Source organism: Chiloscyllium plagiosum, unplaced genomic scaffold (genome assembly GCF_037043375.1).
Source record: "Chiloscyllium plagiosum isolate Xiang-an unplaced genomic scaffold, Cpla_swu_hap1 HiC_scaffold_6, whole genome shotgun sequence".
Lineage (NCBI taxonomy): Eukaryota > Metazoa > Chordata > Chondrichthyes > Orectolobiformes > Hemiscylliidae > Chiloscyllium > Chiloscyllium plagiosum.
The window spans coordinates 15,612,888-15,635,658 of NW_028270144.1; the positions used below are offsets into that span (position 1 = coordinate 15,612,888).

The window sequence follows — 22,771 nt, forward strand, 5'->3', positions numbered from 1 at the left end:
GCCAAGAGTGGGTGAAGTGAATTCAATGCAGCATGATACTCATCAACTGAGAACAAGACTTGCATCTCACAACCAGAACAGACTTGCTCCCAATACAATGATTGACTCTAAGAGATGCAGCGACTTGAGATAGACTTTTAAAAGTGTTAAAAGATATAATGGCTTTTGGGAGGAAAACTCCAACAGAGACTGGCTGGGCTGAATGGTCTGTTTTTTATTCAGAGCGTTTTACCAGCAATGCCTGTTTGTCAGACCAAAACATCAATGAATTTCAGGTTGACAAAACTTGACTTACAAAGAAACCAATGCTCTTATAAAGGCATTTCTTTTTTATTTAAACCGTATTTTACAGCTGAAGTGAAATTATTTATAAAACTAACACTTGGGTGTGATATATGCAAACCACAGGAGGCAGCAATACACAGACTGTACATATGCAGCACTCAAATATACAGTTTGTTCACTTAAAGGCAATTACCTTTAAAGCTGTTTTCACCAAAAATATCACCAATCACTGACACAAATTATACAGTACAGAGGCTATTGAGCATACAACATATTGTGTTTGGCAGAAAATCGCCTTGTGCAACGAGACAAGATATCCAATATGACCTCATGCTACCAGGTTTTTCCTAACCCACAGTAATAAACCATTTTTGAATTCACTTTATTTTTAATTTTGCTTTTGCTAATATCAACTGGAAAATTCTCAGTACTAGTTGGAAGAGAATCTTGCTATTATACTCTGCTGGTATGATTAGTCCAGTCACTGACCTTGGATTGTCACCATTTAAATACAATGGCAAGGCTCAATTCTTCAATATAAAGAAATTGGATAATTGAGCAGCAATCACTTTTAATTACATCAAATGAACGATTCATACAAAACAATGGTAATTATACTTTAAAATCCAGTAAATCAGGCAAACAAACTACAGCTCTGTGGTCACACTCATGTGAGACTTATCAAATAAGTCTGGGCAACCAACTGCTTTTTAACTAAACATTGCATCTTTCCTTGGTTGTTCACTTTCAATTTTCTGGAGCTAGAGGTTTAAAATCAGTTGTTTTGGTGGCATTGCCTTGGTGTGGATAAATCAGAGATATCGTAGAAGAGCATATTCATCCATAAAAGAACATTATGGAACAATTCAGAAAACCGGGAACCAATAGTGACAAGATCTCAAAATGTACAGGGATCTCAGATTTAAAATTTAACATGTTTAGCCCAGAAACTCTCAGATGTTGGACATTCCTAAAAGGAAACAGCATTGTATCGGAATCCCAATCTCACTCAATAACACTGTCTTTGATTGCATTTCTAACCACTGTATATTAATGGCATCTGGATTAGAAAACTTGAATGTTTTTCAAGGTTAGAATGTAAGTAGGGATCCCTGACAGAACAGTGTACGATGGGACAGAAGGTCAGGAAACTAGACAAAAGTCAGCCTGTGCCATAGCATTTGTAAAGCTGTTGCATTTACGTAGCGTTTCCCTCGCTCGACCAGCAATCAGAAATCATGACTTGAAATCCCTAACCTAACGGCAAGGTGTGAAACAGATTCACTAAATCTCAGGTTATTTTTGGGCTGAGATCAAATAAGTATCACACAAAATCTGTTGGATTCTTGTTAAAAAAAAATCAAATGATTTACTAACCTACCTGAGGGGAAAAAAAACTCCTTGAGAAAAAAGAACTCTTGCTCGTTCTGATCTGTGTATGATTCCAAATAATCCCAAAAAGGCAGAGATGGTGAGTCAGTCTTTCCACACAGATGAGGTTTTCAAACTTGTTGCATGTGCCAGAGAATTAATTACATGCCAAGAGCCACAAGAAAATAGTCTAACAATTCTAGTCGATACAGAAATAAAGCAAGTACATTGCCGGAGAGCTGTACACGGTGACTGTTGAAACGTCAACAACACACAGCAAATAGTGAGCAGTCCATCAGCGTTGGCTGCACACATTCTATCCTTCAAAAAACAGTGGCTTTCATTGTGAAACAGTGATCTGATTAACTACTTCGTATCAACTTTATAAAAATATCACACAATATCATTGAAACACAATAAATAAGGAACCATTTGTCAAGCACTCTGCATAAATGAAAGTGCTGCAAAACTATTTCCTAATAAGCCTGGGCACTGTTGATAAATAATAAGTTGCTGCGTGGCTGCCTTGATACAAGTCCTTTGATAAAGGTATATACATACATGTGTATTAAAGAAATCAGATCCATCTCAAAATTCAACTTTGGTGTCACGACAATACTTTTTTTTATCAAATTGCCCGAATCACCAGTCTCTGATTTAACATTAAACAGAAACTACATATAAAATAAGCTTAATGATTTCCCTTTTTACTTTCATAAACACTGTACTCTAAATTAATGGTATTTCAGTCTTGTTCCATTTGCTTAGCACAGTATAAAAGTTATCCAAGTGAGAGATATGCAATGCATTATTCAAATGCAACTTTTTTCTTCATAAATTGCTTTGATCAGAGTCTTTAGCTACACACAAAAGATACAAAGCAGCTTTTGAAGCATACAAAGTAATGGAAGCAAATTGGTACCGATTACAAGAAATCAAGGCATATGAGTCACCAGAAAGATTAAAGAAATGTCACATGTTAACCTTGATGCCTTGCAAACTAGAAACGGAATAAGAAGCAATTTTACATCAGCCACTATTACTCATATTTTAAAGCCAATCATTTCAATATTTGCAACAAGGAGAGGGAAGGCATTTTAAAAATAAAAAAGGGCATTAATTTTGATCTGCCAATCCAACTCCCATTTTCCATTCTCCACAAATTTGATCTCATTCAAAACTCTGCCGCCCATATTTTTAAACTTGCACAAAGTCCTGTTCAGCCACTGTCACCTGTGCTCACTGACCTACATGGCATCCATTCCCACTCTGATCTTACCCCTCCCCGGGCTCTCCAATCCTCTTAAATCCCAAATCCTCCAACTCTAGCCTCGGGTGTATTCTGATTTTAAACACTCCACGACTTGTGGCTGCACCTCAACCCCAAGCTCCTTAAAACCTACCTTTTTGACTAAGCTTTTGGTAACTATTCCAAATACCTCATTCCTCGGCTCAGTGTCAAATTTTGACTAACGCTCATTTTGAAGCATTCTTATAATGAGATGTATTTACACGGCAAGTGTAGCTTTGATATGAAGTGGTTCTACATGACAACATGGCTATAGGTCCATAAGTGAACTGTACGAATGGACAATCCCAGAAAGGAGCCTACAAAGTGGAAACACACATCCAGAACTGGACAGGTTCCTCCATATAATTTTGCTAATTTACTGTTAGTGCATGAAATTATTGAAATTAACCCAATATTTTAAAGATAATTTAAATCTCAAATCAGGACATGACATCAGAGTGCAGTGAAGTAGAGTGAGATTCCTCACATTTTAAATCAGCATCAAAGATAAATATAAATGGTTTTATATGAACAAACAACAGGCAGCATCACTCCACCATGAATCAATCAGCAGCATTTCATGAATTAAAGGACAATTTACAACTTAAAAAATTAAAATAACAAGTTACAAATTTTGTGATTTATATAGGGTTTTGTTAAATTTTTCAGCTATTGCACCATCACAAGCAAGAATAGAACTAGCACTTAACATTTTGAATAAGCTTGTTGTTACAACTTGCTAGAGTGACCAAATTAGCAAATCCAAGTGAACATATTCAAGAGAAAATATGGTTGTAGGGCTATGGGGAAAGCACAGGGAGTAGGGACTAACTGAACAACTCTTTCAGAGACATGATGGACCAAATAGCACTTGTGCAAAATGCTAAATTACTGATGCTGACACTTAAAGTGTTCTAAGGCAGAGATGTTAGTTATGTTAATCAGAAAAACCTTTCTACACAATCAATAATTTCTTCCAACTTCTCAAAAGAAAAACTGCATCCAATAACAATAAAACCAATCCCCCAATTAGGGTTTACTGGGATAACTGTAGGAACATTCAGTTTGAACCACACGATTTCTCAGATAGCAATGTCACTACATTGGAGAAATAAAAACAGGCAATGTCTAATTTTCATGAGACAAAAACAATTGCACCTCACCTCTCCGAATAACAGCTACATTTGTAATTCCTAGAATGCCAGATATTACAAGTTGCACCCCCCCGGAAGATGTAGTATCAGGTCCTAAATATCCCGCATCAGTTAATAAGTTCACTCCCTCCAATTTGGGGCACAACTATGACACAGTCTTAGCTCAACTCATCTATCTCAAGCTCTTGCACAGGAAAGCATGCAACATTATCTCTAAAGAATAACCCAACAATAATCGCATTAAACAGCAGTTGCTACATCCCTTCTTCCATTGCTGCAGTTCACCCTCCTGACATTTTCATATCTGGATAAATCCAAATGGGCTTTACATTGTGACTATTCAGTGGAAGCTGAATGAACAGCAGTGTTGAGAGTCAAAACCATGGAACAAGAAGGGTAACTTTGAATTCAACACTATCAGTGTTATGGTGTGCGATAAAATGAAATCATTTGATATACATTGTATTTTTGAAAGAGTAGGATGTTTCACTTTTAGCTTTTAGTCAAGTACAAGGCACAGTTTACCCTGGACTGCTGACTGCTGTTGTGATGATTATTTTACAACAGATTCACTAGCATTGTCACACTGGAACTCCTCGTACTTTTGAAATGTTTCAAAATCCAGACAGTGATTATTGTCCGAGGTGCTACCATAAAAAAAAATTGATCCACTTCTGCCTAATCTCTCTCTCCAGTTTTAACTGACTTAAACTCTGTAAGGTAAATTCTAAGAAAGGTAATAAGCAGCAGGTTACCTTCATTACCAGAGATTTTCACCATCAATCCCTATGTCTGCTTGAAATGCTGTGACTTGTGCTCTCTTACTATGAAGTATACAAATTGGTGGGGTCATATTTGAAATGTTTAGGATGTTACTGACATAACTCCTTCAACCGATCCTTCAGTTTTACAGTCAGTTTCTGCAAATCAGCAGAAGAATGTTTACCATAGAGCACTCGTCTGACTTTCTGCACATCGGGATATCTCCCTCACATCAGGAATTCTAATTCTGGGTTCAGCAAATCCCAAACAGATTCTGATCGACAGACATCTCATGTCGACCCATGCCTCTTAATCCCCAGCTAGTGGTGTCATGAAGCCAGTTAACCAAGTCAAAGGTTTTAGATTGAACACTCACAGTGCATTGTAATGCAACATTCTACTGAAGGTTTCTGTGTATTGTCAACAAATTTCAGTATCGGTACAGAAGAGATTTCAGTTTAACCTTTGGTGGGAAAAATGTTCTAACAGGTGTCAACATGATGCATTCAATGCCACCTACAATAGATAGGAACAAATTACTGCAGATGCTGGAGTTTGTACCGAAAGCAACAAATGCTGGAGATCACAGCAGGTCAGACAGCATCCATGGACAGGCAGCAAGCTAACGTTTTGAGTCTGGATGACTCTTCATCAGCTCGGGAAAAGAGTCATCTAGACTCGAAACGTTGGCTTGTTCGCTCTCCATGGATGCTGTCTGATCTGCTGTGAACTCCAGCACTTGTTTCCATCACCTACAATAGACGTGCCTACACTAGGTCTGTAATTTCATTAATCAAACAGTAAGCCCAATTACAGTCAAAATATTGTTCAATGAGACATTAACTACCATCAACAAAAGGCAGGATATAAAACAATAAACTGAACAAACTATTGCACAAGAATGTTCAAATTACAATTTCAAAACTGCAATATTTTATGCAACATTTGGGCCACTGGGCATCAATCAGGAGCAATAATCCTGGTTGATGTTTCTCTCCCTGCCTCAGGGAGCTGAGGCCAAGTGTAGCTCTACTCCCTCTATTGACACTTCCAACTGAAGTCAGATAATTCAGCTGGTAGAGAATTGCTTGTGTGTTACCTTACTCACCACCAAAAGAAGGAGAGGAAGAGAGTGAGAGGTAAATGGAACAGCCTTACACACAAGTTATAAAATACCTTGCTTTGACACATTAACATAAGGACACAGCACTGCAGGAAACATCACCAGACAATGAATTAATACAACAAGCAATTCTTAAAAACTGGATGTTTCCTTAGTTCTGGTGCGAGATATACGAACAACAGCTTTTACGAGTTGCTGATCCCATTCGGTAACTGTGGGCCAGCCAGATACTGTCATAATCAGAGTCTTCAGACAGATCAGCAGGCTCCAAGCGGGAGAGGCTGCTGCGACGAGCTGGGGAGTCCAGGCTTGATAGGTCATCGTCACTCAAAACATGATTATGCATCAAATCAGTGCCTTGCCATGCTGATGTGGATGGGGTAGATGGGTGACGGGAGCAGATGGTGATGGGTGCATTGCCAGGGCAGGAGTTGGAGGGGTTGGTGGTTGGATTCAGGAAAAAGGAGAAAGAAAGTAACAAATGCAAAAGGTGAAATTAAAGCAAAGGTGGAGTGAAGACAAGAAGGAGAGAAAAAAAACTGTTAGGCCAGCGACAAAGGTTCTCAATCCAAATTCTACAGCAGGGTTAGTTTCAGAAGCTTCTCCCAGTCTGGGATCATGAAATGCTTAAAACATTTTGATAAACTGATAAAGCATTAATAGCAGATTATAGACCAATTTACTCATCTCTCACAAAAGCCCCCACCACCACCCAACCCTCTCCCTGTCCCGAGCAAGAAGTCACAACCGTGGGATCTCAGGTCAAAGGTTCAATATGGATAGCCATTCTCCAATTCTTGCTGGGATTGTGATATCACAAAATTACACTATATCCCAATATAGATCAGGTGACTGCTCAAGGCCCAGTTACATCCCACCACTGGTTTGGATGCTTCACAACTTCAACACAAAGGGCCAGGTAAAACATTATGAAAAGAGTCTAAGATATAAAAGGAAGATGACTCAGGGTAGTCAGATCACTGATTGAAACTGAAGCTCCGAGTTAGTACTGAAACTGTCGGATAGGGTGAGTGGAATTAATTCATGAAATTGAAGAAAATCGATTGTTATTCAGATTGTCAGTAACAGCTCAGATCACTGCAAAACATGATTTAATAAAACTGTGTTCACTGAAGAAAGAAAACCTTCTGGTTATCATCAGCGCTTCAGGATAAATCAAAACTTTCACAACCCGTTTGGACTAATTAGTTGATTTTTCCCTTGACTTTTAAAAGACAAGATGATTGCTGCAGGAAGGGAAAGGAATAAAATTGAAAACTTCAGTGAGGGTTGCACAGTGTTAGCAGAGGCTGGAAGGCCAAAGGGATACAGGTTAGACTTTCTGAATAAGCACAGCCAGATGGTTGAGAGCATGAAGGGCCAAGGATGGAGGGTGAGGAGAACTGAGGGTTAAGTACAGAAGGTGCAGAGCATCAAGGAGGAGCCAAGGACCAAGGTCAGAGGGTGTACTGATTCAAAGGAGTGGCTAGGGCTGAGTGTGGATTAATTCAAAGGCCAAGATCTAAGGATGGGGAGGGTCAAGGATCACTGATCTTCACAGCCAGAATCATGACACTACATAGAACTTACAAGATGGAAACAGACCATTCAGTCCATTGGTGGTTAACCTCCATGTCAACAGTATCCTGTAACTTCTGTTCCTGTATCTCCTTTTTCACCCGTCAAACCTGTATACACTCTCTGTTTCAGTCATTAATTCCAGTCCCATAAATTGCTGTATAAATAGTTTCTCTTGCTCTGACCAAAATCTCTTAGAATGTCTCTCATATTAATCCCCATCATTCTATAAGACCTTAAGCAAAAGTAGGCCATTTGTTCCATCTAGTCTCTCTGATATTCACTGACATCATGACAGATCTGATCATCCTCAACTCCAATTTCTGTAAATTCCCAATACTCCTTGACTAGAAATCTGTCCATGTCAGCCTTGAATATGCTTAAATAACCAGCCACTACAGGAAAGAATTTCACAGGTTAATTTATTCTGAGACAAGAAATTCCTCCTCATCTCTGTCCTAACTGGATGACTCCGTACTTTGAAATCATGCCGACTAGTCCTAGACTCTTCCACAAAGGGAAACACCTTCTCTGCATCCAGCCAGTCAGGTCTCATAAGAATCTTATATGTTTCAATGAGGTCACCTCTCATTCTTCTAACTTCCTGCAAGCATAGGCCCAACCTAATCAACCTCTCCACATGAGAAAATAAGATAGGGGGCTCAAAATTGTTCTCTGCATTCTATGTATTGTTTAATTACTATCTTGTCTATTTTTAGCAAGACTTCCTTTTTTATCATTCCATTCCTTTTGAAACATTCTATTTGCCTCACCTATTTCCTGAACTTGTACATGAATCTCAAAAAGCTAGCTTACCAGGACTCCCAGATCCCAATGTGAAGCAGCTTTATGTAGTCTTTCTCTGCTTAAGTAATCTATTCTTCCTACCAAATGGCATAATCTCACATCTTCTTACATTATATTCCACCCACCCAGTTTTTATCCACTCATTCAATCTTTCAACATCATTCCTCAGATGCTTTGCATCATCATCATCATCACCACTTGCCTACCCATTTATTTTTGAGTCATCCGTCAACCTGACAATAGTACATTCACTTTCCTCATCCAAGTCATTCATATAGTTTGAAAATAACTGTGACACCAGCACCAATCCCTGTGCCAGTCCATCATTTATCATCCTGAAAATGCTCCCTTACCCCAACTCCCTATCTTCTATTAGATTAGATTACATTACATTACATTACATTACAGTGTGGAAACAGGCCCTTCAGCCCAACAAGTCCACAACGACCTGCCGAAGCACAACCCACCCATACCCCTACAGTTACCCCTTACCTAACACTATGGGCAATTTAGCATGGCCAATTCACCTGACCTGCACATCTTTGGACTGTGGGAGGAAACCGGAGCACCCGGAGGAAACCCACGCAGACACAGGGAGAATGTGCAAACTCCACACAGTCAGTCGCCTGAGGCGGGAATTGAACCCGGGTCTAACCACTGTGCTAACCACTGTGCCACCGTGCCGCCCATCTTATTAGGTAGCCAATTCGCTATCCATGCTAATGTAACATTCTCAACACCATTGGCTCTTGTCTTATTAAGTCCTAATATATGAAAACCACCTATCAAATACTTTTCCGACATCCAAATATATTATGTCTACTTGTTCCCATTTATCTATCCTGCTTGTTACCTCCTCAAAGAATTCCAATAGGTTTGACAAGTATGCCACCCCTTTATGAAACCATGTTAACTCTGCTTGATTGTATGATGTATCTCTAAATGCTCTGTCAATGCATCCTTTATAATAAACTCTTAACATTTTCCCAATAACAAATGTCAAGTTAACTGAGCTATGGTAACCTGTTTTTATTTCTTCTTCTCTTATTGATTATGCGTGTTACATTGGCAGTTCTCCAACTGTCCCACACTGGGTGGAAGAGTGAACTGTGAGGAGGATACAGACATGCTTCAGTGTGATTTAGACAAGCTGAGTGAGCAGGGAAATGCATGACACTTGTGGATAATGTGGATAGATTTGAGGTAATCCACTTTGGTAGCAAAAGCAGAAAGGCACGATATTATCTGAAAGGCTGAGAGGGGTGAAGTGCAATGAAACATGGAGTACACCAGTCCCTGAATGTAAGCATGTATGTGCAGAGGTCAGTAATGAAGGCAATTGGTTGGGTGGCCTTCATAGTGAGAGGATTTGAGTCTAAGAACAGGGATCTCTTGTTGCAATTGTATAGAGCCTTGGTTAGACTACACAGAGAACCTTGTGTATGGTCTTGGTCTCTTTATCTGAAGAAAGATGTTCTTGCTGTTAAGTGAGTGCTGAAGGGTTTACTAGATTGATTTCTGGGATGGCAGGACTGACGTATGAGGAGAGACTGGATCAGTTAGGACTATATTCACTGGAGTTGAGAGGAATGAAGGAGGATCTCATAGAAAACAATAAAATTCTAACACGGTGAGACAGGATAAATGCAGGAATGATGCTTCCAGTTTTGGTCTTCCCAAATACAAGGGGTCACAGTCTAAGCATACAAAGTAGGCAATTTAGGACCAAGATGAGGAGAAATTTCTTCATCCAAAGAGTGGTGAGCCTGTGCAATTCTCTGGCTCAGAAAGCATTTGAGGTGAAAACATTGTATGGTTTCAAGAAGGAGTTGGATATGGGGAAATACAGGAACAGGTTGTTGATTTGGATAATCAGCCATGAACATAATGAATGGCAGAGTAGTATCAAAGGGCCAGGTGACGTACTCCCTCTCCTATTTCCAATGTTTTTCCAGAATCGAAGGATCCTTGAACTATTGCTAACAGTGCATCCACGATGTCTGAAGCTACCTCCTTTAATGGCCTAGGATATGGTCCGTCACATCCAGGAGACTAATTGACTTTTAGATTAGATTAGATTAGATTAGATTATTTACAGTGTGGAAACAGGCCCTTCGGCCCAACAAGTCCACACTGACCCGCCAAAGCGCAACCCACCTATTACCCTACATTTACCCCTTTACCTAACACTATGGGCAATTTAGCATGGCCAATTCACCTGACCTGCACATCTTTGGAGTGTGGGAGGAAACCGGAGCAACCGGAGGAAACCCATGCAGACACGGGGAGAATGTGCAAACTCCACACAGTCAGTCGCCTGAGTCGGGAATTGAACCCGGGTCTCTGGCGCTGTGAGGCAGCAGTGCTAACCACTGTGCCACCGTGCCACCCATTAGCCACATTGATTCCCACAGTACATTTTTAAAATAATATTTGGACACAACTTATTTATTTCTAGATTACCCAAATTTTCAGAAATTGAAAAGTTCTATCTGCTGATCAATAGACAAAGAAGAGGTTGATAATTCTGTGCCACCTCTTAACGAGGATTCAATTCTTCATCAATAAGGGTTTTGCAACAACAACATGAGGCACCAAATAATCATCTGAGATTATGACTAAATTAAAGTAAATCTTATCCTCCAGGTTTTGGTTCAGACAGGAGAAACATGACTGGATGTAGAATATACCACATGCACACTAATATAAGATGAGATAAACAGAAATTATTGGAAATACCCAGTGGATCAAACAGTACCTAGAGGGAAAGAAAAAGATTAATGCTTTAGGTTTGTAACCTCCCAACTTAACTAGAAAATGGAAGTAACAAATAGATATAGCAAATTTTGAACAAATAGAGAAGCAGGGAAGGTGGTAGTGATTGGGGAAATAGAGGACATAAGGGAAGGTCTGTGATAGGCTGGAGGTCAGGAGAGATGAAATGACAGAAGGAATGATGGTGCAATGGAGATGGTATTGGGACAAGAATCAAATGGCGGGTCTAGGGGTGGTGTGAAATGCCAGCATTGCTGTCTGACAAGAAAGGGACCTGAAACTGCTGATCTCATTTTTGAGTCTGGAAGTTTGTTAAAGGCATGCCAATATAAATTCTTTGTCCCACTCCCATTCTAACCACACCTTCCCTCCCACACTGATCCAAAGGAAGTTAAAAAAGATTGAATAACACACTTAAGAGTCATAGAGTCATACAGTGCTACAGCATGGAGACAGGCCCTTCGGTCCAAACTGGTCCATGCCAAACAAAACGTCCAGTTACACTAACTCCATTTTCTGCATTGGCCCATATACTAACATTTTCTAACCAGGTGCCTCTCAAATGGTGTTAATGTACCCACTTCAAACACTTCCACTCGCAGCTCATTCAATATGCATACCACTCTGTGTAAAAAAAGTTGCCCCTCAGGTTCCCTTTCATTCTTTCCCCTCTAACCTTAAACTGATGCCCTCTAGTCCTCGATTCCCCAACCCTGAGAAAAACACTGAGTGCATTCATCCTATCCATGTCTCTCATGATCTTATATACCTCTATAAGGACCCCCTTGGTCTCCTATGCCTAAAGAAAAATGTCCTAGCTTAGCCAACCTCTGCCTGTAACTCAGATCATTAAGTCCTGGCAACATAATTTGTGATATCAGGCTTCCAGACTCAGCATATGTATTTATGATTTTCATGTCATAAGCTCTGCCAAGGTTGTTTCAGACAGCTGTTGGTAACGATGTTGCTTTTTACCATTCACACCTTCTCTGGACTCACCTTTTGTTTCTTTTCTTATCTTATTATCAATCAATTTTGCTTTACATTATTCTCTCTCCTTGGATTTAAATATCCTGTCTGTTACCATATCACAGACCTCCTATTTGTTCTGTCCCACCATTCCCTAAATCTACACCTGCATAAAACCTGCAAAACATTTTGATTTAAGGTCAGTCACCTAAAGCATTAACTCAATTTCTCTGCATACAAACTATTTGATGCGCTGAGTATTTCCAGAACTTTCTGTTTGTATTATAGATCTTTAGTACCTGCATTACTTTGCTTTTGTATTAAGCTTAGGGAGACATCAAATACTGCATCAACATGTCTGCACTACATAGGAAATATATGGCAAGTGTTGGAGCAATGAGAGTGAGAAATGCTGTCAGAAAGATATTTGATGATGTTTTACATCAAACTGAAATATGAACTTTCCTTTCTGTATCCATGAATACTACTGGGCCTACTGAATGTTTGGAAGTTCTGCTTTAGTGGAAAGGGGAATTTGGTCCAAATGCTTTAACCGTTCCTGACATAACTAAACAAAACAGTAAAACACTGCAATACATGGATTGTGATAAAACGCCCAAGGAACAACTAAGAGTTTCATATCCAGTCTTGATGTTAAGGTAACACAGGAGCAACCTCTGTATCCGCAGAATCATTTTCTGCAGTTTCAATTACCCACGGCCCAAACATATTATAGGGAACCTTCCAGAACCAAGAGGCTGCCAGGAAGGTAAATTTCCCATTTAAATGAATGGGTTCACTCCTATCCACGGTTTCGGCCTTCCATGGTATGTCTTGGAACATATCCCCCGCTAGTACGGGGGGGAGGGAGGGAGGAACGAGGGACGACTGTACTAACCATAATTACTGAAATATAACTAAATATACTGTGTGGCCATTCCCTGACATTTAATTTTATTTCTCAAACACTGGTTATAGTGGCATCTCTTCTTCACTATCGATATCATCTTTATCACAGCAGAGTAAAACTGGCTCTGGGAGCAGAGGAGCACTTCTTCAGGGATGTCAGGGAGCACTTCTTCAGACAAAGGGAAGATAGATCTGGAGCTCTCCCCAAGAAAGCTGTCCTTGAACCCTTGAAAGAGATATCCTCATTGTCCAGCTCTGCTTAACCAATAGCGCCATTCTCCACCTTGCCTTTATTTTCCATCTTTCCTAAACACTGTGTACCTAGGAATATTGAGCAGTCATTTATGATCTTCCTTGAACTGGGTCTCTTGTCACCACAATATCGTATTTACACTGGGATCTAACTGACAGAAGCTGTTGGAGGAGCTGATTGGTCACAACCTGTTCCTATAATATTTAGCTCTCAAACACTATTATTTAGCTTTACAATGACCTAATTAAAGACCATCTTTACTGACCAACTTTGGAGAGCTCCTTACACCACATGTGACATGGTTTTAAAATTTGTGTTCAGGAATGATCAGCATCAGCCCTTCACTTACAAATTATTTTGACTTTACAGTGAAATCAAATTTTGGAAAGTTATCCAGCAAGCCCCATGTAATTAATGTTTCTATGATTCTTTATACCAGTCTTTACTCAAATTAAATACTGGTATTTATGTATAAAATATGAGACTGTCTGCAATTCAGTGGTGATTGGCAATCTGACTTTCAGTCTCACAATTCAATGATCTTTTTGAAGCTATGCTCATGACCCTCAGGAGAATACTGGACAGAGAACGTGATTCAGTCCTGAGGACATCCACTATATCGTTTAGGTTTCATGTTCACAGAGAGATGACATATTAGGAACACATGGTCCCAAAATCCCCAAAGCATTGTATTCATTGATCAGTCCTACATATTATCAAATTCTCTAATATATTGTCCATTACCAGTACATCTGGGCAAACATTAGTCAGAACAACTGCAAACTAAGATAAGTGAGAGCTTAACATGAACCGCACACAGTAATAGAGTCATAGTCATAGAGATGTACAGCATGGAAACAGGCCCTTCGGTCCAAGCCGTGCATGCCGACCAGATATCCCAACCCAAACTAGTCCCACTTGCCAGCACCCAGCCCATATCCTTCCAAACCCTTCCTATTCATATGTGTTGCTGGAAAAGCGCAGCAGGTCAGGCAGCATCAAAGGAGCAGGAGAATCGACGTTTCGGGCATAAGCCCTTCTTCAGGAATGATTCCTGAAGAAGGGCTTATGCCCGAAACGTCGATTCTCCTGCTCCTTTGATGCTGCCTGACCTACTGCGCTTTTCCAGCAACACATTTTTCAGCTCTGATCTCCAGCATCTGCAGTCCTCACTTTCTCCTTCCTATTCATATACCCATCCAAATGTCGTTTAATCGTAGCAATTGTACCAATCTCTACCCTCTGTCTTCTGCCTTTGAGCCAGTTCTGTATCCACATGGCTAGGTCTCCCTGTATTCCGTGAGATCTAACTTTGATAACCAGTCTCCCATGGGGAACCTTGTTGAATGCCTTACTGAAGACAATGTAGATCACATCTAGCACTCTGTCCTCATCAATCCTCTTTGTTACTTCTTCAAAAAACTCAATCAAGTTTGGAAGACATAATTTCTCATGCACAAAGCCATGTTGACTATCCCTAATCAGTCCTTGCCTTTCCAAATACATGTACTTCCTGTCCCTCAGGATTCCCTCCAACAACTTGCCCACCACTGACATCAGGCTCACTGGTCTATAGTTCCCTGGCTTGTCCTTACCACCCTTTTTAAACAGTGGCACCACGCTAGCCAACCGCCAATCTTCTGGCACCTCACCTGTGACTATCGATGATACAAATATCTCAGCAAGAGGCCCAGCAATCACATCTCTAGCTTCCCACAGAATTGTAGGGTACACCTGATCAGGTCCTGGGGATTTATCCACCGTTATGCATTTCAAGAAATCCAGCACTTCTTCCTCTGTAATATGGACATTTTTCAAGATATCACCATATATTTCCCTACATTCTATATCTTCCATATCCTTTTCCACAATAAATACTGATGAAAAATACTCGTTTAGTATCTCCCCAATTTTCTGTGGCTCCACACAAAGGCTGCCTTGCACTTCTTTGAGGGGCCCTATTCTCTCCATAGTTACCCTTTTGTCCTTAACGTATTTGTAAAAACTCTTTGGATTCTACTTAACTATATTTGCCAAAGCTATCTCATGTCCCCTTTTTGCCCTCCTGATTTCCCTCTTAAGTATTCTCCTACTGCCTTTATACTGTTCTAAGGATTCACTCGATCTATCCTGTCTATACCTGACATATGCTTCCTTCTTTTTCTTAACCAAACCCTCAATTTCTTTATTCATCCAGCATTCCTATATCTACCAGCCTTTCCTTTCACCCTAACTGGAATATACTTTCTCTGGATTGTCGCTATCTCATTTCTGAAGGCTTCCCATTTTCCAGCCGTCCCTTTACCTGTGAACATCTGCCCCCAATCAGCTTTTGAAAGTTCTTGCCTAATACTGTCAAAAGTAGCCTTTCTCCAATTTAGAACTTCAACTTTTAGATCTGGTCTATCCTTTTCCATCACTATTTTAAATCTAATAGAATTATTCTCACTGACCCCAAAGTGCTCCCCCACTGACACCTCAGTCATCTGCCCTGTCTTATTTCCCAAGAGTAGTTCAAGGTTTGCACCTTCTCTGGTAGGTACATCCACATACTGAATCAGAACATTTTCTGATCAACTTAACAAATTCCTCTCCATCGAAACCCTTAACACTATGGCAGTCCCAATCTATGTTTGGAAAGTTAAAATCCCCGACCATAACCACCCTATTATTCTTACAGATAGCTGAGATCTCCTTACAAGTTTGTTTCTCAATTTCCCTCTGACTATTAGGGGATCTATAATACAATCCCAATAAGGTGAGCATCCCTTTCTTATTTCTCAGTTCCACCCAAATAACTTCCCTGGATGTATTTCTGGGAATATCCTCCCTCAGCACAGCTGCAATGCTATCCCTTATCAAAAACGCCGCTCCCCTCCTCTCTTGTCTCCCTTTCGGTCCTTCCTGTAGCATTTGTATCCTGGAATATTAAGCTGTCAGTCCTGCCCATCCTTGAGCCATGTTTCTGTAATTGCTGTGATATCCCAGTCCCATATTCCTAACCATGCCCTGAGTCCATCAGCCTTCCCTGTTAGGCCCCTTGCATTGAAATAAATGCAGTTTAATTTATTAGTCCTACCTTGTCCCTGCCTGCCCTGACTGTTTGAGTCGCTTCTGTTCTCAACTGTACCAGTCTCAGATTCATCTCTTTCCTCGCTACTCCCTGGGTCCCACACCTCTGCCCTCTGCCCCCCCCCCCCCCACCTTACTAGTTTAATTCTCCTGAGCATCTCTAACAAATCTCCAGCATATTAGTCCCCTTCCAATTTAGGTGCAATCCGTGCTTCTTGTACAGGTCACTTCTATCCCAAAAGAGATTCCAACGATCCAAAAATGTGAATCCTTCACTCATACACCAGATCCTTAGCCAGAGGTGATTAAATTTGACACAGTCAGAGCTAAATATTGAATAGACAGACACACAGCAAAAAGATTAATGAGCTGCCAGTTCTGAGCTGTGCACTGAGTTTTAAACTCAGGATCTAGTCAGATTCATTAGGAGGAACATTTCCCACTCCTTTACCCAACCCATATCTGCCTTTATAATTAGAAAAATGACATTCTGAAACTTCAAAATCCAACACAAACTTTATCAATGACCCTGCATTCAACACCAAATCTGATTTTAAAATCTGAATTAAGTTTAACTTTAATATAATTCAACAGGGCGAGATCAAAGAATTCTAGGGTTGATTGATTTTATTTTTGAAGGATTTAGTACTTTAAAGGATGTTGCTTTTGCTCTGCATTCACTGGAAGAAAAGTAAATTGAAGTTATTTTTAAGCATGTAAATTGAGCAATTAAACTAACCATAATATTTTGGAAAACTTCAACATAATGTAACGTCAATGTAATCTAATCTAATTTAATAATATATTGTGATTTCTGCAAAACAGTTAAAAATATTCAATGATTAAAAAATCAAAACCCTTTTAATCTGATTCAAGTATTTTCCAATAAAGGCTCATTTTATGGAATACAGCTGCTTTATCACTTACTTGAGTTCAGAGTTTGACGGGTTTTGGCACTAGTGCAGTATGCTTCAATAACTTTTAAGATCTGTGTGTCCTCTTCAAGTGCTGCTGTGCCTGATTAATATAAACAAAAAGCCTCCTCAACACACAGCCACAAAATGTTAACGCAAAAGCAAAATGTTGTTTTTACTGGATGTCCGAAATAAAACCAGAAAATGTTAGAAACACTCAGCATCCCCTGCAGCATTTTTCCAATCACAGAAGGCTGATGCTTTCAAATCAATAATTTGCAGACTAAAAGTGGCCTGTGATGATTCACATTTCATCTGAACAACATCTTAAAAATTAAAAATAAATGCTTAGCCAATACTTCCTCAAATCATGTCCAAAAATCAGGCTGTTGCTTGAGATTATAGAGTCATACAGCATAGAAACAGAGCCTTCAGTCCAAGTCGTCCATGCCGACCATGTTCCCAAACTAAATTAGTCCTACTTGCCTGCATATGGGCCATAACCCTCCAAATCTTTCCTATTTATGTATTTGCCTGAATGTCTTTTACATTTTAAATGTACCTGCATCCACTACTTCCTGAGGCAATTCATTCCACATACAAACCACTCTGTGTAAAACGGTTGTTCCTCATGTCCTTTTGAAAACTTTCTCCTTAGACCCTTGCTAGCCACCTTATCTAAACACCTCATGATTTTATAAACCTCTGTAAGGTCACTCCTCAACCTCCAATGCTCCACTGAAAGAAGTCCCGTCCTATCCAGCCTATTTTTATAACTTTAGCTCTTCATTTCTGGCAACATCCTGGTAAATCTTTTCTGAACCCTCTCCAATTTAATAGTATCCTTCCTTTTGGCAGGGCGACCAGAACTGGAAACTGTACTCCAAAAAGCCTCACCAGCACCCTGTACAATCTCAATGTGACATCTCAGAGATCTGAGCAATGAAGGTAAGTATCTAACTGCCTTCTTCACCACCCTGTCTACCTGTGATGCATATTTCAAAGAATTATGTACTTGAACCCCCTAGCTCTCTGTTCTATAACACTATTCAGGACCTACTATTAATTATATAAGTCCTACCCTTGTTTGTTTTACCAAAATGCAATACCTTGCATTTATCCAAATTAAACTCCATCTGCCACTCCTCAGCCCATTGACCCAATTGATCAAGATCTCTTTGTAATCTTAGATAACGTTCTTCACTGTCCACTATACCACCAATTTTAGTGTCATCCGCAAATTTGTCATCCAAATTGCTTATATAAATGACAAACAAAAGTGGACCCAATACCAATCCCTGTGGAACACTGCTGGTCACAGGTCTCCAGTCTGAAAATCAACTCTCCACCATCACCACCTCCTGTCTCCCACTGTCAAGCCAATTTTGTATCCAATTGGAAAATTAGATCCTTGTTTTAACAAAACTCTAAGAACATCAATGGTAGATATCCTTTGCTTCCCCCAGTGGTGCCCAGGGTCAAGAACAAAATTGAGGTTATGAGTTTCATTTCCTCCAAGACTATACCTAGCAATGAGGCCCAGGTGGAATCTAATGCTATGCTTGCCTGCTCTTGACTCAGTTTCTTGGAGGGACATGGACCAAATAATTTAGGATATCTGGTCAGCATGGACGAATTGGGCCAAAGGGTCTGCTTCCATGCTGTACATCTCTCTGACTCCATGCAACATTGTGACCTGCACCTTAACACTGCATTATTGAAGTGAAGTAAGCTCTTTCAATTGAAAGATATTTCATTTCTCCTACTGATCTTTTTCTACTGACACACTCCCTCAGCACTGCAGCAGAGTGTCAGCCATGTTTTTTGGCCCTTGCCCTGGAGTGAGACTTGAACTACAACCTTGAGACTCATGGTCGAGAGTGTTAAATCTGAGTCAAAGATTGTGGGTCAAAGGAACAATGTCAAAGGATGTGGGCCTCAAGGACAAGATTACCTCAGAATCCAGGAGTTAGCCAGTCAGCCCCTTGAGCCTGTGCTGTCTTTAATAAGATCATGACAGATCGGATTACACCACATGCCTGCCTCTACTCTTTCACCCATTTCCTTATTGCGAATCTATCTACCTCTGCCAATAAAAATTTCAAAGACTGTGCTTCCATTGCTTTTTGAGGAACAAGCTTCAAAGGACTCACAAACGCCTGTGAGAAAAAAAACAATTCTTCTCCTCTGCCCTAAATGGCTGACTACACCTCTAGATTTTCTCACAAGAGTAAACATCTATTCCACATCCATCGTAACAAGGCCCCTTTGGATCTTGTATGTTTCAATCAAATCACATCTCGACTTCGGCAGATACAAGTCTAATCTATCCAATCTTTCCTCATGAGACAATCAGTCCATTTCAGGTAGTAGTCTGGTAATCTTTCGTTGAACTGTTTGCTGCAGATTTATATCATTTGGTAAATAAGATAATTAATACTGTACACAGCACTCCAAATGTGGTCAGGGCAGTGTCCCATATAACTGAAGCATAATCTCCCTATTTTTGTTCTAAATTCTCCTCACAATAAACACTGACATTCTATTAACTTTCCTGATTACTTGCTGTATCTCATACCAACCTTTTGTGATTTATATACTTAGGGGATAGTGAGGACTGCAGATGCTGGAGAGACAGAATCGATAAAGTGTGGTGCTGGAAAAAGCACAGAAGGTCAAGCAGGATCTGAGGAAAGTTGCAGTTTCGGGCAAGATCCTTCATCAGGACTGGGGAGGGGGCTGAGGAATAAATAGGGAGGGGTGGGGCTGAGGGAAACGGAGGTGGGATGGTGATAGGTGGATGCAGAGAGGGAGATGATTGTGATAGGCAAATGGGAAGGGCAGAACGGATAGATGAGAAGGAAGATGGACAGGTGGGTCAGGTCAAGAGGGTGGTGCAGTGTCTGAAGTCTAGATCTGGGATGTGGTGGGGGGGTGGGGAGATTTTGAAACTGGTGAAGTCAATGTTGAGGTTGTGTGGTTGTAGGCTCCTGAGGTGGAAGGTGAGGTGTTCGTCCTCCAGTTTGCAGGTGGAGTTGAGTAGGCTGCAGGGGAGGCCCAGAATGGACATCACATCAGGGAAGTGGGAGGGGCAGTTCTGAACATTCAGATCCCTCTGCATCTCAGAGCTTTGGACACTCTCTCTCCTTAAATAATAAGCTGCTTTTTTACTGATTCCTGGAATGCGGGCATCATTCTTCTTACCAAAACAGACACTCCCATATTTTCCTCCTGGTATCATAACACATCAGAACAGGTTGATTAAAAGTATCTGCTCCAATTGCCACATCTTTTTCAACACATTCAACCTACATCCCTTTGTAACATCCTTAAGTCCACTTCACACTTAGTTTACTGTTTATCTTTTGTGTCATCAGCAAATTTAGCAAACATATTTTGATTCCTTCAACCAAGTAATTTATATAAACTGTAAAAAATTAAGGCCTCTGCAGTAATCCCTGCGATACACCATTTGTTACAGCTTGCCAACCATAAAATGACAGAGGTTTAATATTTATACAAATTACACATGAACAAACACTGTGTTCACTTTGAGCAACATAACCTACAACTGGTGCAATCTGATCCGACTCTCATTAGTTTGAGTAACTCTCCTTTCTTAACAACTTATTAGTCTCTTTCCAATTGTTCATCTACAATTGGCTATGAGCAGCAAAAAAAAAACTGATGTCAGTAGGTTGGCTAGAAAATGGAAAAGTGACAAAGAATCTCAATAAAGACAGAGATGAGACAATAACTGAATGCCAAACATACTTTTTCTCAATGCAAATTCCTCATCAGATGCTTTCCTTTCTGGTTTCCGTTTGGGAAGTAGTTTCTTCATGGTTTTAGGACTCTTGCTGAGATCCTGCATAAAAGGCCAGAAAACATTGTCATAATAGCAGATTGCATGCTGCATTGTTCTTGAATTTAAGGGCAACTAGATGCGCTGGAAAGAGATGAAATTGAGGGATCATTATTAGAAACTGAGATTGATCAGCCCAAATCTGAGGCTGTCATTGACCTATTAATGTTAGGAAAAGCTCATCATCATTAGGAAGTTTTTATCAAATGTCAGTTACAATAACCTAATACTGCAAAAACATATAAGCTGGCCAGTGTGAGATCTATGGCAAGTCTTACATCAGGAATTTGCAAAAGTGAAGACCAACCTCCTTATAACACAGAGCAGCTGACGGTTTCAGTGGGGCTGCTGGGCGGAGGCAGCTCAGACTCCAAGGCTTTGGCATTTTGGGTGGTTCTAGGGGTCCCCAGGTCAGAGAGCTATGTGATGTCCCGTGTAAGGAAGGATGCGGAAGGGTATGATATGAAGGAGTCACAGATATTGGATAACCATCAGAATGCTTATTGAGGGGTGTTGCAGGATGTAGTGGAAGCTGTAGACAGAGCACAAAAAGCTAGTTATTACAGAACTGAACGCTTTAGTTCCAAACAATGAAAGTACTTGCTCTTTTTTGCTCCCACGTTCCAAATATTGTTTATTCAAGTACCTCTGCTCAAATTCACCAAGGCTGCTTAAACATCACTTTTCCACATTACAACTACTTCCACCTCGAAGGACAAGGGCAGCAGATACAGGGAACACCACCGCTTGCAAGTTCCCCTCCAAGTCACGCACCATCCTAACTTGGAGATATATCGCCGTTCCTTCAGTATCACTGCTGAATCAAAATCCTGGAACTGCCCTCATTAACTGCAATGTATCTAACTATATGTATGGACTGCAGCAACTCAAAAATGCAGCTCATCACCACCTTCTCAAGGGTAACTATGTTTGGTCAATAATCGTTGTCCCAGGCAGTGATGCCCACATCCCAGGAATAAATAATAAAAAGATCCAACCACAAACCCTCGCAAGGCAAAGTAAAGCCCTTGGACCCACCCAGCTAGGGTAAGGAGACACAGGATGAAACATTGATTGAGATATGGCAGTGTGCAGGTCAAAGCCAGACCTCTGACTATTTCTTTGGTGGGGTGAGTGGTAGAGGGCTGAGCCCCAACCAAAGGAAAGGGCTAGTTGTGGGATGGTGCTCTGACCAAGAAGAGAAAAACACTCTTCAATCGTGGTAAAAGCAAGAAGAGAAATGGCTACATTTCTATGGCATCTTTCATAATCTGAGGGTGTCCTAGAGCTCTTTGTCTTCTGGTCATTTAGAACCAATGAAATGCTTTTCAAATGTTGTTGTTACGTACGACACACCATAGACAAATTAGGTACAGCAAGATCCCAAAATAACAAGAACAGAATTGATCAGTCAACCTGTTTTTATTCATAATTGTTGAGATATGAACATTGACCAGGCCACTAGAGAGAATATCGAAACATCAGGAGGCCATTCTGCTCTTCAAACCTGTTTTGCCAGTCAGTGGGGTCATTGATGATCTCTGTTTTAACTTCCACATACTTATCATTGTTTCATAATCTTTAATATCCAACTAAAATCTACCACTTTCAATTAACACTCATAGAATCCCTATAGTGTGGAA

General features: G+C 40.3%; 1 protein-coding gene across 4 annotated transcripts in view; it reads right to left on the reverse strand.

Moving 5' to 3' along the window:
• LOC122550467 (rho guanine nucleotide exchange factor 7-like) overlaps positions 1 to 22,771 on the reverse strand; it is a 137,417-nt gene that overhangs the window by 12,372 nt on the left and 102,274 nt on the right. The window contains exons 16-19 of one of the 4 annotated variants that reach the window (XM_043691228.2): positions 21,436 to 21,660; positions 21,038 to 21,131; positions 17,277 to 17,366; positions 6,176 to 6,352 (exon numbers count right to left, since the gene is read on the reverse strand). In XM_043691228.2, the coding sequence (XP_043547163.2) occupies positions 6,176 to 6,352; positions 17,277 to 17,366; positions 21,038 to 21,131; positions 21,436 to 21,660 (586 nt within the window). Of the gene's footprint in view, positions 1 to 5,572; positions 6,353 to 17,276; positions 17,367 to 21,037; positions 21,132 to 21,435; positions 21,661 to 22,771 lie in introns of those variants that run through there. The other 3 variants (XM_043691226.2, XM_043691224.2, XM_087987899.1) reach the window with 3 other exon arrangements.